At 45.0% G+C, this 19,210-nt stretch overlaps 1 protein-coding gene across 2 annotated transcripts in view; it reads right to left on the bottom strand.

Annotated features, from left to right (window-relative positions):
* Positions 1-19,210, bottom strand: part of LOC137433753 (beta-galactosidase) — a 119,834-nt gene that overhangs the window by 27,997 nt on the left and 72,627 nt on the right. For both annotated transcript variants that reach the window (XM_068126031.2, XM_068126029.2), the window contains exons 12-14: positions 10,014-10,103; positions 9,679-9,786; positions 9,428-9,559 (exon numbers count right to left, since the gene is read on the bottom strand). In XM_068126031.2, coding sequence (XP_067982132.2) covers positions 9,428-9,559; positions 9,679-9,786; positions 10,014-10,103 — 330 coding nt within the window. The remainder of the gene's footprint in view (positions 1-9,427; positions 9,560-9,678; positions 9,787-10,013; positions 10,104-19,210) is intronic.

The following is a 19,210-nucleotide window of genomic DNA, read 5'->3' as shown; positions in this document are numbered from 1 at the left end:
GTCTGGGTGCGGTGGACTGGCACTCAGTCAGCTGGGTCTCTGGGTGATTGGGTGGTCAAGGCCCTCTCTGACCATGAGAGGGTCATGAAGTCTGGGTGCGGTGGACTGGCACTCAGTCAGCTGTTGTGGCCCATGTCTCTGGGTCTCTGGGTGATTGGGCAGTCAAGGCCCTCTTTGACCATGAGGGAGTCATGGAGTCTGGGTGCGGTGGACTGGCACTCAGTCAGCTGTTGTGGCCCATGTCTCTGGGTCTCTGGGTGATTGGGTGGTGAAGGCCCTCTCTGACCATGAGAGGGTCATGAAGGTCCGCCTCTACAACGACTGTCAGATTTTGACGTGAAATATTGGTCGTCTTCATATGTTGATGTTGAAACCCCACCACGGTTTATCCGAAATGGTTTAGGTATATGGGCTGGGGCTCGGCAGTATCGCGTCAAGTTCCGGGTCAAGAAGGATGGCACTGTCATCCACACCCATAATGGTATCTTTATTGGGATAGACAGTGGACAGGTGTTTTACATTGGTCAGCCTAAAATATGCCGCTGGTGTGGTCAACCAGGGCACCTTGTGTCTGGGTACAAAGAACAGTTTTGCCTTCAGAGTTTTGCCTTCCATTGAGACATTTGAGGGAGAACTCAGCTGGTCTCCACGTTTTTCGAAGTTAAGTCTGTTCACAATTGTATTTTGTCGAAACTGTATTTATCTTTCGGTGTGTGAAGTTATTGTGTGCAACTTTGGTTGTTTCTCGGTGTTTATCTTTCATAAATTGATCGTCTGTTTGCCGTGTCGTGTCTTGAGGCCTTGTACAGTGTGCACTGTACAACCTTGAGGCTTTGTTTTTCTCTCAGCGGTCCGTCGTTTGTGATCCAATAACTTTCGTTCTCTGTATTCCCAGTCTTTTCACCCATAGCCTACTTCCTTGTGTAAATCTCAACTCAAAAAAAAAAAAAAAAAAAAAAAAAAAAAAAAAAACATTTCCTTCTCTGTTCTCATTCGTTTATTCATTCTTATTCGTTTGTTCGTTCTTCGACCACGTGTTTCTCCCCCATTTCCCCAGATAGTTTTCACTCATTAACCTTCAATGTTTACACTTTCCCCTCAAGTTATGTATTCCGTCATATTTTATAACACCTTTTTCTTCTTCTTCTTTAAAAGCCTGCTTTCGACTTGCTCACCAAATCAATTCATCCCAAAAAAAATATCCATCTCCTATAGTGCCTTTTTTCTACATTCCCTAAACTCTCCTGCACTCCATCCTCCATCCAACGTCCTTAAACGTATTTTTAACTCGAAGGTCACAAGAAACTCATTTTGCAATAAATGTTCGTTTCCCATAAATCGTACACTTTCAAAAATCCAATCTCACCCCTCCCCTCCAAATCTTCCCCATAACCCCTCCCCTCCAAATCTTCCCCATCACCCCTCCCCTCCAAATCTTCCCCATCACCCATCCCTTTCAAATCTCCCCCCTTGCCCCCTCCCTCCTAAACTACCCCCTCACCCCTCCCCGCCAAGACGCCCCCTCGCCCCTCCCCTCCTAGACTCCTGCCTCACCCCTCCCCTCCAAATCTCCCCCATATCCCATCCCTTTCAAATCCCTCCCCTTGTCCCTTCCCTCCCAAACTCCCCCCTCACCCCTCCCCTTCAAATCTCCCCACCCTCATTGCTTCTCAATTTCCCCCCTCTCACTCCCCCTCCTCAAAGCGTCCTCCCCGCTTCTTCCCCCTTCAAACTCTCACCTCCATCTCCCCCAACCTTCTGCCTCGCTCTTCCCCTCCTCAAATAACACCTCATTGTGGCTCACCCAATCACCATCAAACCTTTTGTCCGCCCCATCCTTCCCTTTCTCCGAGCTATTCTGAAATCTCTGACACACCTTCAACAGCTCTCCCTACCTCTTCCACCTCTTCCACATCTTACCCTACCCCTCCTCCCCCCTGTTCTGTATCTGATGCTCCCCCTTCCTCTTCATTAACGGTATGGACCTCAAACATCCGGGGCCTTCGTTCAAACTTAACTGATCTCTCCATACAGGTTGCTTCTGTCAAACCAGACGTGATCTGCTTAACAGAAACTTTCCTCCTTTATGATGTCTCTGATTCCATAGTATCTCTCCCGGGCTACTCCCTCCTCCGGTATGATAGACCTGAGCCTCGTCCTGGAGGCGGGGTTGCTATCTTTATCAAAAACTCTCTTCCTCACTCGCCCTGCACTGCACTCTCTCCACCTCACCCCCAGGAATACCTCTGGCTACGGCTTCCCCTTCGCTCCCACCTCTTGTTCATATGTGTGTTGTACCGTCCACCAAACAGTGATGACTCCATCTACATCTCGCTGTCTGATGATATGGACCAACTTCTATCTACTCATCCCAACTCTCTCTTCCTCATATGTGGTGATTTCAACTGTCATCATGCCAGTTGGCTGGGTGTGGGTACCTCTCTCACCAGCCATGGCTCCTCAGCAAAGGACTTCTGCGACTCACTGGGACTGACACAATCTGTCAATTTCCCGACCCGGATCTCAGTCAACGGAACATCTTCTCTTCTGGACTTGGTTATGACTAACTTCCCTGAAAATGTCTGCTGCTCTTCTTCTGCTCCGATCGGATCATCTGATCATGTCCTTGTTAAAGTGGACATCTCTCTGACCATCCTCAGGGAGCCTGCTCAGCGTCGACGAGTCTGGCATTTCACTCAGGCCAACTGGCACGGTCTTCAAGCAGCCATCAATCATCTGGACTGGTCTCCCATCTCTACCACCTCTGACATCAACTCATCCTGGGAATTCTTCCAAAGTAAATTGCTCTCTCTCATGCACAGATTTATCCCATCTCGTCTTCAGTTGTCATACCCTTCCTCCCGTCCATGGTACACGGAATCTTGTGGTGAGGCTGTTGCCCAGAAACAACTTGCCTTCGTCTCCTGGAAAGCAAATCCAACGGAAGGAAATCTCATTTCCTTTCACAAAGCCCGAAACAAGTGTGTGTCCACCCTCAGGAGAGCCAGGAAACAATATCTCTCCGTTCTCAAGACCGAACTCTCTTATCTGTCTCCCTCTTCCAAATCCTGGTGGCGTCTGGTCAAATCCGTTTCTGGTGTTTGTTCCCCGTCCATCCCCTCCATTACCTCAAACGGCTACACAGCTGACTCCGCACGTGAAAAAGCTGAATGCCTCAACTCTGTGTTTGCCTCTAAATCTTGTGTCCCAAACCCATCCCTCTCTGTACCCACCATACCCAGTCGTACCCTGCTGCTCCTGGACTCCGTGTCCTTTCCTCCTGACAAGGTGGAAAAGTTTCTGTCAACCCTCGACTCTGATTCTGCAACTGGACCCGACGGCATCAGCCCACGGGTCCTAAAATCCTGCTCTGCTGCTCTATCTCACCCTCTCTCTGTTCTCTTCACCCTCTCTTTTGCTCAAGGTCAACTGCCATCTGCTTGGAAATCAGCCAACATCACCGCTTTGCACAAAAAAGGTGCAAAAACAGATCCTAGCAACTACAGACCAATCAGCCTTCTCCCAATTATCAGCAAAGTCATGGAATCCATCATTGCTTCGGATATGAAATCTTTCCTCTTCTCCAATGGCTTGATCTCTGATCATCAATTTGGTTTCAGACCAGGTCACTCTACTCTGGACATGCTGCTTCTGCTGTCTCAACAATGGATGGAGGTCCTCAATGCCAAACAGGAAATTAGAGCTGTCTCCCTCGACATATCACGTGCCTTCGACACGGTCTGGCACCCCGCTCTGCTCACCAAACTCTCCTCCTTTGGTATCCATGGAAATCTCCACGCATGGCTGGCGGACTTCCTCTCTAGTCGTCGTCAACGTGTGGCCCTGAATGGGTTTCTCTCATCTCCTCTTCCTGTTCAGGCTGGAATTCCCCAAGGCAGTGTTCTGGGCCCTGTGCTTTTTCTGGTCTTCATCAACGATCTCTCTGACTCTCTCGAAAATCCTCTCTATCACTTTGCTGATGACTCCACTCTCTGCCGCTCCATTCCTCTTCCCTCAGATCGGTAGTCTGCTGCCTCCTCACTCTCTGAAGACCTGGACAAAATCACAGACTGGTCAAACAAGTGGAACATGTCTTTCAATCCTGACAAATCTCACACTCTTACTATGTCTATTCGAAAAGATCGACTGGACAACCCTCCCATCTACTTTCTCAACAATCCTCTCCAAGAAGTTCTGTCGCTCAAGATTTTGGGTCTCACTATTTGCCATGATCTTTCTTGGGAAAACCACATTTCCAAGCTGGCCTCCAAAGCCAGTCGCCGACTGGGCATCCTCCGTCGTGCGAAGTCCTTCCTCGGCACACCTGAGCTCCTCACCACATACAAGGCTTTCATCCGCAGCTCAATGGAATACTGTTCTCCCCTATGGGCCGGTGCTCCTGCCTCACACCTAGCTCGGCTTTACGCTGTTGAAACCAAAGCTTTCAGAATTATTGGAATCTCCCGCGATGAAGCTATCTCTGAGGGCCTTTCACTCACTCACCGCAGGCAGGTAGGTGGTCTTTCTGTCTTCTACCGACTCCTCTCCGGCCTTGCTCCCCCAGCTCTCTCTGTGCTCTGTCCCCCAAATATTCCTACAGGTCGCACAAGATCTGCCAGCAACCCTCTGATGGTTAAACTGCCGAAATCTCGGCTCTCTGCTCACCTTCACTCTTTCATTCCTCTTTTCTCCCGCCTCTGGAACAAACTCCCTCACTCCCTTCAATCCCACTCCTCCCTCCAGGTCTTTAAAACAGCTGTTCACCACCATCTCTTATCTTCCCCCATCCAAAACCTTGATCTTTTCTACCCCCGCTAATTCACCCCAGATCCACCTTGTTTGAAATTCCAACTTCTTTCCTGGAAGTCCTGGCAGCGTCCATATGTTTTATACCTCTCCCACCGCCCCCTTCCCATGCCCCCCCCCCCCCCCAAAGCCCTCGCCCTCTCTCAGATCTCTCGATGTCTCCATGTCTCTCGGTCCCTGCTCTCAAATGTTGTGTTTGTGTCCTTCCCCCTCTCTCCCCATCTTGTCTTCCGCTCCCGATGTTATATGTTTTATGTGTCTGTTTGACTTTCTGTGTGATTAATGTTCGCTCTTTCACGAGCCTCGATCTTGTATACAAAAAAAAAAAAAAAAAAAAAAAAAAAAACTGCACAGCCCAGGTGCAATGCAACCTATGTGGTGTGTACCGGAGCACACCTTCTGCTCCAGCCCCCAGAACTACACGATCTGCGATTGGATATCTCTATTGTGTCTTATTTAAAGATCCTTTTCACATTTTACAAGTCTGTTGTCCATTCTTGACTCTCTCATTCCTCTCCCAATGCACTCAAGTCCTCATTCTATCAGTTTGATGGATTGTCTTCTCGGATCAATATAATTGATGTCCTTTTCTTTTCCCCTCAGAGGTCAATGTTCATGCATTGAGGGACGACGTGCATAGTCGGCCGGTGTTATAACAATACACTGTGGGTTGTAATCCCATTTTTACATTGTTATGGAATGTCACCTTTTTAAAACCATGACCCCCCATGTGACTATATCAGGAAGATCTGCAACTGTTTGGTGGAGTTCAAATGACCTTTTGTCAATGATTTGAAATCCCTTTTTTGTTGGACATATGTGGAGTGGAACATCCTCTTGGCACATCATATTGGATCCTAATCCAATAAAAAGGACAAAATTGTGGAGATATGGCGTCATGAGCAGAGGGTCTTCCTTGTGTGGCTTATGGACCGAACCGGGTCATTTGGCTACGATGTCTTGACGGTAGGAAATGATAAATGGAACCGAATGTGGGAACAAAATAATTTTTTAATGCTTTGAGGCGTCCTAGAGTATAATCAATTATTTTATTTCTACATTATCTTTATCGATATATATAAAACACAGTTTGTGTGTGTGTGTGTGTGTGTGTGTGTGTGTGTGTGTGTGTGTGTGTGTGTGTGTGTGTGTGTGTGTGTGTGTGTGTGTGTGTGTGTGTGTAATGTTACCGATAGACTCCGAAACGGAGAGGCTCACCTGCTTGATGTTTGGCATAGACATGGCCATTGAGCCTGGGACGAACATGGCCGAAACAATATTTGACGAGATCCATATTTTTTATTCATATTTACCTCAGCGCATTTCAGCGAAGTACCCGCTAATCTCAGCCAGTGCGAGCAGCTCGCTGATTCGCTCAGAGCGATCACGTGATGTTCCATCCGCCGCTAGACTGATTCGCTCATAGCGATCACGTGATGTGACCATTGCCATTCACTCCACATAGGTGGAGATGCAGTTACCGGGCGCCATCTTGGTTGGCATTCGATGCTGGGCGATGGTGATTTCCGTCACACGTTTGCACGTAATTCAGAGCGAAAAGCGATCGTGTTTTGTGTCGATTTTTGTCGATTTTGTGCGATATGAATTAAATGTCTTTGATAGGGACCGGTAATTCCGCCAGGGGCGCTGCGCGCACTACTTACGTCACGCTGTGCATGGCACCCTGTGACCGCCTTTGCGGTGCAATGCTTTGCGGGCAAATCGTTTTTATGCCATGGTATGCCATATTTTGGACTTAACCACTCTTCATGACTGATCATGTGACATCTACACACTCATGGCTACCACCGAGACGGATCCTGGTTTCACGTGAGTAATATTTACCATATTTGCTCGATTTTTGAAACCGATGCATGCAAATATCGTGTCTATACCACACCTAAAATATTTTTTAGAAAGAATAAGCACACCTCCCCTTTGAAAGTGCCCCCTGAAGTGTGTCCAGGTGGAATTTCTAAGTCGTAGGTCTTAGCAACTCTCAGCAATCTTTTACCGCATGGATTTATCTCGAGTATTTACTAAACTGTGCTAAGTTGAAGTTGCGTACATATTTCAGCAGTTTTCAATGTAAATCGGTGTAATGTAACCTCCCCCCTCCCGCTCCCCCCTCCCCCTCCCCCCTTACCCCTCCCCCTCCCCCCCCCTTCCCCGCCCCTCCCCCTACCCCTCTCCCCTCCCCCCTTAACCCCTCCCCCTCCCACCCCTTCCCATCCCTCACCCTCCCCATCCCCCCCTCTTCTCCCCTCTCCCCCTCCCCCTCTTCTCCCCTTCCCCCTCCCCCTCTTCTCCCCTCCCCCCCGTTCCCCTCCCCTCCCCTCCCCCCTCCCCTCCCCCGCCCGGCAATGCCGGGTACTTCTGCTAGTCAATACTAATCAATTAACCAAACTGAGGTCGTGTGACAGAAAGGGAAGAGTATAATGGATGATGTTCTTGCCATGAGGTTGTTACAGAAAATGAGATTAATGTGTCTTCCTCCTCCAATTATACCACCTTAAGGTGTTGGCCATTCGTTCCACCACCAGGTATCCTTGGCCCAAGTCTTTCGGGAACCAGCTGGCAGACAGTGGTCACAGACAAATGAACAAACAGACAGATAATGGTCCCAGACAGACAGTGGTCACGTACAAATAAACAAACAGACAGATAGTGGTCCCAAACAGACAGTGGTCACATACAAACAAACAAACAGACAGTGGTCACAAACAAACAAACAGACAGACAGTGGTCGCAGACAAATAAACAAACAGACAGATAGTGGTCCCAGGCATACAGGCAGACATAGAGTGGCCACATACAAACAGAACAAACAGACAGTGGTCAAATACAAACAAACAGAAAAAAGTGGTCACAAACAAACAAACAGACAGTGGTCACAAACAGACAGACAGTGGTCACATAAAAACAAACAGACAGACAGTGGTCACAGACAAATAAACAAACAGACAGATAGTGGTCCCAAACAAATAAACAAACAGACAGATAGTGGTCCCAGACAAACAAATAGACAGACTGTGGTCGCAGACAAACAAACAAACAGATAGATAGAGGTCCCAGACAAATAAACAAACAGACAGATAGTGGTCACATACAAACAAATAGACAGACCGTGGTCCCAGACAAATAAACAAACAGACAGATAGTGGTCCCAGACAAATAAACAAACAGACAGATAGTGGTCACATACAAACAAATAGACAGACCGTGGTCACAGACAAATAAACAAACAGACAGATAGTGGACCAAGACAAATAAACAAACAGACAGATAGTGGTCCCAATCATACAGGCAGACAGTGGTCACAAGCAAACAGACAGACAGTGGTCACAAGCAAACAGACAGACAGTGGTCACATACAAACAAACAGACAGACAGTGGTCACATACAAACAAACAGACAGTGGTCACATACAAATAAACAGACAGTGGTCACATACAAACAAACAAACAGACAGTGGTCACATACAAAGAAACAGACAGACAGTGGTCACATACAAACAAACAGGCAGACAGTGGCACATACAAACAAACAGACAGACAGTGGTCACAAAGAAATAAACAGACAGTGGTCACATACAAACAAACAGACAGACAGTGGTCACATACAAATAAACAGACAGTGGTCACATACAAATAAACAGACAGTGGCACATACAAACAAACAGACAGACAGTGGTCACATACAAATAAACAGACAGTGGTCACATACAAACAAACAGATAGACAGTGGTCACATACAAATAAACAGACAGTGGCACATACAAACAAACAGACAGACAGTGGTCACATACAAATAAACAGACAGTGGTCACATACAAACAAACAGACAGACAGTGGTCACATACAAACAAACAGACAGACCGTGGTCGCAGACAAATAAACAAACAGACAGAGAGTGGTCCCAGACAAATAAACAAACAGACAGATAGTGGTCCCAGACAAATAAACAAACAGACAGATAGTGGTCCCAGACAAATAAACAAACAGACAGATAGTGGTCCCAGACAAATAAACAAACAGACAGATAGTGGTCTCAGGCAGACAGTGGCACATACAAACAAACAGAAAGACAGTGTTCACATACAAACAAACAGACAGACCGTGGTCGCAGACAAATAAACAAACAGACAGATAGTGGTCCCAGACAAATAAACAAACAGACAGATAGTGGTCCCAGACAAATAAACAAACAGACAGATAGTGGTCGCAGACAAATAAACAAACAGACAGATAGTGGTCCCAGACATACAGGCAGACAGTGGTCACATACAAACAAACAGAGAGACAGTGGTCTGACAGGCCTGACATTTGGCTGGAGATGCTGAGGGCCAGACTCTCATTCAGCATGCCAGCAGACGGAACACCCGGCTTAACATCCGTCCGTGTGGTGTGGAAAACTCTCCTCGGTGGGTTAGGGGCCTCATACATAAATAATTATATATCCCTTAATTACGTATTGTCTGAATGTCAGTTGCACTGTGACTACGTCTATTAATTTTGTTCTTTTGGAACGGACCTTTAAATATTTTAGGACAACCTAAATCAAGCAACCCTCGAGTACCAGGGGAATGTACACACAGGATGAAACAAAGGAAAACGTGAACCTTGTGTTCATGGATTTGATGTCCGAATCCAATCCTTCCCATATTTTCTACCAGCAGGTCAAGGCGAGCCCCCTTCGGACCACACACATTCACGGTGCTCACTCCATCCCGCTCCAGGACTCCCTGGAAGGTCTGCAAATGTATATGGACCAATCACAAAATCAACACCATCGACAACTTGTGCTGCACCAAATCGAAATCATTTTACGCAAATCAAATCGCTTCGCACTAATGTTTGTGCAATGACGTACACCGTTAATGGTGACGTAGGCCCGGTCGTGTATGCCAGCACTCTTCAGGGGAGTATGAACGTCAAAGGCCTTTGGAAGGCTTGTCTGGTAGAGCAGGAAGCCATGGCTCTGCATGACACGTGGGCACAGGTTGATAAACACCTGAGGAAGGTTACTCACTTCAGCTTTATTGATACAGTGATTAAACCCTTCAACTACTGTACCATCAAAAGTGGAAGGTACAGCTCAAGGTGTGAAAATAAACTTAAGTACAGTAAAAGTATGAAGTGAAACCAGAGTATGTGTATTGTTTCACGTAAAGCACATTGATGTGAGAACGAGTTGAAACATCTCACCTGTTTCATCTGCTCAAAGTCAATTGGGAACTTGCTCTTCACTGGTGGATACGGAGCCAGAAAAGGAAGCAGTTCGATAACTTCCTTGTACTGTGAACATACAAATAAACCACGATGCATGACCACACCAAGGTGAACATACAAATAAACCACGATGCATGACCACACCAAGGTGAACATACAAATAAACCATGATGCATGACCACACCAATGTGAACATAAAATAAACCATGATGCATGACCACACAAAGATGAACATACAAATAAACCACGATGCGTGACCACACGAAGGTGAACATAAAATAAACCATGATGCATGACCACACAAAGATGAACATACAAATAAACCACGATGCGTGACCACACGAAGGTGAACATAAAATAAACCACGATGCATGACCACACAAAGATGAACATACAAATAAACCACGATGCGTGACCACACGAAGGTGAACATAAAATAAACCATGATGCATGACCACACCAAGGTGAACATACAAATAAACCACGATGCATGACCACACCAAGGTGAACATACAAATAAACCATGATGCATGACCACACGAAGGTGAACATAAAATAAACCACGATGCATGACCACACCAAGGTGAACATACAAATAAACCACGATGCATGACCACACAAAGATGAACATACAAATAAACCATGATGCATGACCACACCAAGGTGAACATAAAATAAACCATGATGCATGACCACACAAAGATGAACATACAAATAAACCACGATGCATGACCACACCAATGTGAACATAAAATAAACCATGATGCATGACCACACAAAGATGAACATACAAATAAACCACGATGCGTGACCACACGAAGGTGAACATAAAATAAACCACGATGCATGACCACACCAAGGTGAACATACAAATAAACCACGATGCATGACCACACCAAGGTGAACATACAAATAAACCACGATGCATGACCACACGAAGGTGAACATAAAATAAACCACGATGCATGACCACACCAAGGTGAACATACAAATAAACCACGATGCATGACCACACAAAGATGAACATACAAATAAACCACGATGCGTGACCACACGAAGGTGAACATAAAATAAACCACGATGCGTGACCACACGAAGGCCCAACAACAGGGTCCAAGTCTGACTGTGACCACTGTCTCTATGTTTGTTGGTATATCACCACTGTCTGTCTGCCTGTATGTCTGGGACCACTGTCTGTCTGTTTGTGACCACTGTCTGTCTATTTGTCTGTGACCACTGTCTGTCTATTTGTCTGTGACCACTGTCTGTCTATTTGTCTGTGACCACTGTCTGTCTATTTGTTTGTATGTGACCACTGTCTGTCTTTGTTTGTATGTGACCACTGTCTGTCTGTTTGTTTGTATGTGACCACTGTCTGTTTGTTTATATGTGACCACTGTCTGTTTGTTTGTATGTGACCACTGTCTGTCCACCTGTATGTCTGGGACCACTATCTGTCTGTTTGTTTATTTGTACGTGACCACTGTCTGTCTGCCTGTATGTCTGGGACCACGATCTATCTCTTTGTTTGTTTATCTGTGACCACTATTAGGGTGCATCAAACGCCCTTAGGTTCTTGGATTTTAATGTCTATTCTCTCAAATGTTACACTTGTTGGTAGAAGTATGTATGCAAAAAATAAATGAAATCAGAGGTGGTCCTGGGTGGCCACCGGCCACTTTTATATATTTAGGGCCATTTTCGGGGCCGCACTATGTAAAAATGTTTGATTTTGTTATTTTACACCCAAACCTAGTCATGTTTGGTATCAAATTGAAGGTCTTGATGAGAGGAATACAAATATAACAATTTTATGCAAAAAACGATGGTTTGATAATTAGTTTGTATTTTTACATGAATGAAATCGGAGGTCTAATCGTGGGTCCCATACTAGTAGTCTAATAATATCCTTTATTTTCTTTCAGATGGCAGATAAGAAGACCAGATTAGCAAGTGCCATTTTTGGTCTTGGCAATGCTTTTACAGAAGCAGATGGTACATTGACAGGAGTCCGCCTCCCAACTTGCCGGCAGGTTCTTCGATGCGTGATGTGGTACATCCAGAAAGAAATATGTGAAGGCAAACAAACTCAGCCACTGAAATGGAAATCTGCCAGCATCGTCCTTATCCAGCTGAAAAAATTCTACACTAAAGCAAATATTCCTATGCTTTCAGACCATCAATGCTGCAAACTAATACTTGACCTTCTTAATGACAATAACAAATTGCGTCAAATACCTGTTTCTCGCCGAGAATCTCCAAGCACTTTGGCTAAGTTGCAAACCATGAATGAACGTCTTGATAAGACCTTTGGTGTATGGACAAAAGATGCAATGACAAACATTAAGAATGAGGAAGATAGAGTATTTTTAGAGTCAATGAAATCTGACAGAGTAGCCTCATTTGGTGGTGTTGACAAGAAGAAAGTTGATAAAGATCATAGAAAAGAAAAACGCCTCTTAGCGGAAGCTTCAAGACGAGAACGTCATGAATCATCCAGTGTACAAGAGATGACAATTAGTTCTGTATGCTCTGATGATAGTGACTCTGCAGATAGCTTGGAAGAAACTGAAGAAGAGGCGATTCCAGAGTTTCAAAGGAAGCGTAGTCACCACAGATCAACATATGCAGGTACATCTGCCTTTATTCCTCATGATATTCTGAAAAGACATTCAGTTGTGTCTGTTGCTACTCGACTAAACATAACTCCTGTTCAACAGGTTGCGCTCACCAAAGCTGTAATTCAAGAGGCAGGAGGTGATCCACGTCGTGTGGCCAAGTCGTACTCAACTGCTGATAAGGCTCGACGATCAATAACAAGTGCTATCGCCAAAGATATTCAAGAAAATTGGATCGCCCCAACAGCTGCAACACTTCACTGGGATGGCAAGCAGATACCAACGCTCACAAACAAGAATGTCAAGGAAGAAAGATTGCCAGTGTTGGTTGGGAATGCCACTGATGTAAAGCTACTGGGGGTGGCTAGATATCCTCCTGGAAGTGATAGGTCATCAGGTGACATCATTGCCGAGCACACTTACACGTATCTACATTCATGGAAGTGCAAACAATCAGTTGTCAACTTATGTTTTGACACAACAGCATCAAACACTGGACACGTTACAGCTGCCTGTGTTACCATTCAATCAAAACTGGACCGTGCTCTTCTGTGGTGTGCATGTCGCCATCATGTTGGAGAGGTAATCCTGGATCATGTGTTTGACGTTCTCAAAATTGAGGCATCAAAGTCTCCAGAAGTATCTTTGTTCCAAAAATTCCAGAAGAATTGGGAACGCATATCGCATGCAAAGAATGAAAGTTTAACCAAAATTGACATTTCCATGTACAATGACTATGCACAACAGCTGCTTTTATCCTGCAAAAACAAGGTTTTAAGCACAATCCGCACAAGCGCTTCATACTGTAGGGAAGACTACAAGGAAATGGCACAACTCTGCCAGGTAGTCCTCGATGATGATGTCACAAAACAAGGAACACTCCACAGACCAGGGGCCATGCATAAAGCAAGGTGGATGTCAAAGATTCTTTATTCCATCAAAATATGCCTACTTGAAGAGTAAATTTCTCTACTACCTCGAGGAACTGTAACAACACAACATCAACAGAAAAAACTGAAGGAGTTTGTTGTTTTTGTTGTTTATATTTATTGTGATTGGTGGCTCATATGTCAGTCTGCTTCAAATGCCCCATGGTTTGATTTGTGCTTTTACAAGACTCTGCTCAACTATAAAGCTGTCAACTCAACCATTTCAGTCAGCGCTGTGAAAGCCTTTGATAGACATTTGTGGTATTTAACCCCAGAACTGGTTGTTTTGGCACTGTTCAGCAATGCAATTCCTCAAAAGGATCGTCGTGCCCTTGCAGATGTGTTACTGGCCATACAACCAGATGAAATGCCAAGCACTCCAAAACACCGCTACGGTTCTGGATATGGCAAACCGTCATTTCCAAAAATTACAGAAGCGACAACCCTGGCTGATCTTGTGAACGAGGACTCGTGGTTTACAGTAAACCTTCTTCACCTAGATATGACCTTCCTAACAGAGGATGTTGACACTTGGCAGAACAATGAGCACTTCAAGGCAGCCAAGTCCATTGTGGATGGGCTTAATGTTGTGAATGACCCTGCGGAGAGAGCAGTAAAGCTCGCAACTGATTTTGTCTCAACTGCAAGAAGAGAAGACCACTTCCAAAATCTTCTTCAAGTGGTTGAATGTGACCGCAAAGCGAGGCCAAATTTGCGGAAACGAGCAAAGTTGGAGTAGTGACATTGGCGTTGTGCTTAATACATTTTCAAACTTTTAATCAATGAAAGTACAATACTACAACACTGTACTACAACTTTGTAATATGAAGAACGATTTTGGTTAATTTTACATTGACATGTAAGGTTGTTTTAACTGTTTGATATTAGGCATTTAGTAAAAGTAGGACTTTACTTTTGTATATAGGTATAATGGTTAATTTTACATTATCTTGTAGTTAATTTTACATTATCTTGTAAAGTAGTTTAGCTGTGGCCCTAAATGGCCCTAAATATATAAAAGTGGCCGGTGGCCACCCAGGACCACCTCTGATTTCATCTATTTTTTGCATACATACTTCTACCAACAAGTGTAACATTTGAGGGAATAGACATTAAAATACAACAACTTTTTGAAAATCATGGGGCGTTTGATGCACCCTAACCACTATCTGTCTGTTTGTTTGTTTGTTTGTTTGTGACCACTGTCTCTCTGTCTGTTTATTTGTCTGTGACAGCTGTCTATTTGTTTGTTACCACTGTCTGTCTATTTGTTTGCATGTTACCACTGTCTCTATCTGTCTATTTGTATATTAGCACTCTCTGTCTATTTTTTGTGTGTTACCACTGTCTCTATCTGTCTATTTGTATATTAGCACTGTCTGTCTGTTTGTTTGTATGTTACCACTGTCTCTGTCTGAGGAAGTTGTTGTGGTAGGAGGAGACCTAAATGGACATGTGGGAAGGAGTATGGACGGTTTTGAGGGAGTTCATGGGGGTTACGGATATGGTGTGAGAAATGGAGAAGGTGAAAGGATTTTGGAGTTTGCTGATGGAGCTGATTTGTTGATTTGTAATACTCAGTTCCAGAAAGAGGATAATAAGCTTGTTACATACACGTCAGGTGGGTCGACGACAACCGTTGACTACCTGATGGTGCATAGGCGTGATAGGGGGCACCTCCGGGACACAAAGGTGATCCCTGGGGAGGAGGCTGTTTCACAGCACCACTTGGTTGTCTGCGACATAAGGGTGAAAGGTGCGAGGAGAGCTCGGCGGGCGAAGTACCAACCGAGAATGAAGATGTGGAGGTTGAAAGAGGTGACAGTATGGGAGGCATTAAAAGAGAGGCTGACTAGGGCAGAGGATGATGTGGTTGAGCTTGAAAGTGGTTGGATGTCAATGAAAGATAGTCTGTTGGGAGCCGTTGGTGAGGTATGTGGATGGACAATAGGACCACCGAGGCACTCGGAAACATGGTGGTGGGATGATGAAGTTGGAAAGAGGATTGACGAGAAGACGAAGAAGTTCAAGGATTGGCAGAAGGCGAAGGGTACGGGAGAAGAAAAAGCAGAGCATGAAAGTTATAAGGCAGCCCGGAAGGCTGCAAAGAAAGAGGTAGCAAAGGTGCAGGAGGCATGTAGGAAAATGTTCGGAGAACGCTTGGATTCAGAAGAGGGTCAGAGAGCGGTATTCAGGATTGCAAAGCAGATAGCGAAAGAGAGGTGTGATGTGATGGGGGTGAGATGCTTGAAGGATGAAGTGGGACAAATCGTTGTGGACCCAGATGGAATTAAAGGAAGATGGAAAAGATATATGGAAATGCTGTTGAATACAGAGAATGAATGGGATGGCAATATAGAGAGTAACCCAGTTTTAGGACCGGTAGAGAAGATAACTGAGAAGGAAGTTGAGGAAGCGATAAAAGCAATGAAGAGTAGAAAAGCGGTAGGGCCGACGGAAGTTGTGGGAGATATGTTGAAGGCAGCAGGAAGTTGGGGTGGGAAGAGAATGACAGAGATCTGCAATCTGGTGGTGAAAGAAGGCCGCATTCCAGTGGATTGGGAACTGAGTACCCTCGTCCCTCTATACAAGGGGAAAGGTGACCCTCTGGAGTGTGGCTCATACCGAGTGATAAAGTTATTGGGGCATAGAATGAAGGTATTGGAAAGGGTGTTGGAGAGGAGGATAAGGAAGAAGATGAAGATCGACGAAATGCAGTTTGGATTTATGCCAGGAAGAGGAACGACAGACGTGCTCTTTATTGTGAGGCAGTTGCAGGAGAAGTACATGGAGAAGAGGAGAAGTTGTTTCTTGGGTTTGCTGATGTGGAGAAAGCATTCGATAGGGTTCCACACGAAGTATTGACATGGGCATTGAGGAAGTTAGGAGTGGAGGAATGGTTGATCAGAGTAGTGATGGCAATGTATAAAAGAGCGCGCACAGCTGAAAGGACGAATGACGGGAACAGTGGTGAGTTTGAGGTGAAGGTGGGAGTGCATCAGGGGTCGGTACTAAGTCCACTACTATTTGTAGCTGTGATGGAGGTGCTTGCTCAGAACGTAAAGGAGGGTTTACCGTGGGAGTTGTTGTATGCAGATGATCTGGTGTTGATTGTGGAAAGTATGGATGGACTGAAGGAAAAGATGAACAAGTGGAAGGAGTGTTTGGAGACAAAAGGTCTGAAGGTGAATATCGGAAAGACGAAGGTGATGGCAAGTGGTAAAGCATGTGGTGAGGTGGAAAGAACTGGGAAGTGGCCCTGTGCTGTGTGCAGGAAGGGTGTCGGAGTGAACTCCATTCAATGTACAATGTGCGCTGAGTGTGTTCATCAAAAATGTAGTGGTCTGAGAGGGTCATAAACCAATGTGGCAGCTACATTCAAATGTAAGGTGTGCACAGAGGGAGCTGCATATGGAGGAAATGTTGAGTTGGATCTTGGAGACGGCGTGAAGCTGGAAGGTGTGAAAACATTTTGCTACCTCGGAGACATGCTGAATGGAGAAGGTGGATCAGACTCGGCAATGGTTGCCGAAGAGTGAGATGTGCATGGAAGAAGTTTCGGGAACTGAGTGGCATGCGATAAGGAGGGGAGTGTCGTTAAAGCTGAAGGGAAAGGTGTATGCTGCATGTGTGAGAAGTGTTATGATTTATGGGAGCGACACATGGGTAATGAACGTAGAGCAGCAACGAAGGCTGGAAAGGGTGTAAATGCGAATGGTTCGGTGGATGTGCGGAGTATCGTTGAAAGAGAGGAAGACAAATGATGAATTGCGAAAGATGATGGGAATAGAGCCTGTGATTGATGCTGTGAAGAGGAACAGGTTGAGATGGTTTGGTCATGTGTTGAGGAAGTATGAAAGTGACTGGTTGAGAAGAGTGATGGAAATGAATGTAGAAGGGAGTAGAGGACGGGGAAGACCGAGAAAGACTTGGCTAAAGATGGTGGAAGAAGAAATGCGGGCAAAGGAGTTAACGAGGAGAGATGCAGAAAATAGGGCAAAATAGAGAAGATTGTCATGGGGACCGCAAGGCTAACCCCTGCTCTAGCAGGGAAAATGGCCTTAAAATGCTTGTTGTGGTTGTTGTTGTTGTTGTTGTTGTTGTATCCGGCCTCTCAGTGGGATACAAAACGTTTACTGTTCAGCCTGGCAGAGGTATGAGCTCTACCAAGTGCCGTTCTACTTTGTTCTGTTTTGCCAATTGTTGCTCTATGAGTGATTTTTACTCTGCACGCGCAAAGCGAAAAGTGTGGTTCAGCAATACGTATGTATGTGTGTACATGTTTGCATTTTGTTAAGAGTGCACACTGAAAACCATTCAGCGGAGGAAATTGAAACTTTACCCAATGTTACATGATCATTTGATATCGTCCGCTCAAAATTTGCAATGTGAATTAAACCAAGCCCTGGAATAAAAAAAACAAAAAAAACAACAGAAGAGTTGACTCGTACCAAGTCCTTCTCAAGACTGCACGGGGTTAGCATTCCATGAATACCATCTCGTTGGGAGATGTCTTTGTTTTGTTGTTGTATTGATTTTACATTTAATGACCTATAATAACATTCAGTACACTTAAACATCAAGGGGGTGGGGCGTTGGGTCAGAGATCAGCTCGTTAGGGGGACGAGGGCCAAAAAGGTTTAAAAACCACTGCTTTAGAGTTTTGACCCTTTAATCCCCTCTGACAATAACTATTATAGAGTTATGACCATAACTATTAGACATACACCACACAAACCTCGATGGTCCTCTTGCAAAACACACCAATACATTTTTCAGCATGTTATGCGCAAACCTGACCCATCAATATGGTGGGTACACTGCTCGTATAGGTAATGATGCAACCAGCAGAGTGAATCATTATTGTCTTCATTGATTTTTGATTTAGCTAGAAAGATGGATTTTGTCACTGTAACATCTGAAGCTGTTCAATGAGCATTACATGATGTACAAAACTACAGGTAAATGGATTGGTAATCATTGGTATTTATTAGTCTCGCCGGTATTTACAGGTAGTTACCAGCCTCACCGGTGCTTACCAGTCTCACCAGTATTTACCAGTCTCACCAATATTTACCAGACTCACCGGTACTTACCAGTCTCACCAGTATTTACCAGTCTCACCAGTATTTACCAGACTCACCGGTACTTACCAGTCTCACCAGTCTCACCAGTATTTACCAGTCTCACCAGTATTTACCAGTCTCACCAGTACTTACCAGTCTCACCAGTATTTACCAGTCTCACCGGTACTTACCAGTATTTAACAGTCTCACCGGTACTTACCAGTATTTAACAGTCTCACCGGTACTTACCAGTATTTAACAGTCTCACCGGTACTTACCAGTCTCACCAGTATTTACCAGTCTCACCAGAATTTACCAGACTCACCAGTACTTAACAGTCTCACCAGTATTTACCAGTCTCACCAGTATTTACCAGACTCACCGGTACTTACCAGTCTCACCAGTCTCACCAGTATTTACCAGTCTCACCAGTATTTACCAGTCTCACCAGTACTTACCAGTCTCACCAGTATTTACCAGTCTCACCGGTACTTACCAGTATTTAACAGTCTCACCGGTACTTACCAGTATTTAACAGTCTCACCGGTACTTACCAGTCT

Source organism: Myxine glutinosa, chromosome 10 (genome assembly GCF_964187855.1).
Source record: "Myxine glutinosa chromosome 10, kmMyxGlut1.1, whole genome shotgun sequence".
In the NCBI taxonomy this organism is placed as follows: Eukaryota; Metazoa; Chordata; class Myxini; order Myxiniformes; family Myxinidae; genus Myxine; species Myxine glutinosa.
This window is presented reverse-complemented; position numbering and strand designations above follow the sequence as displayed.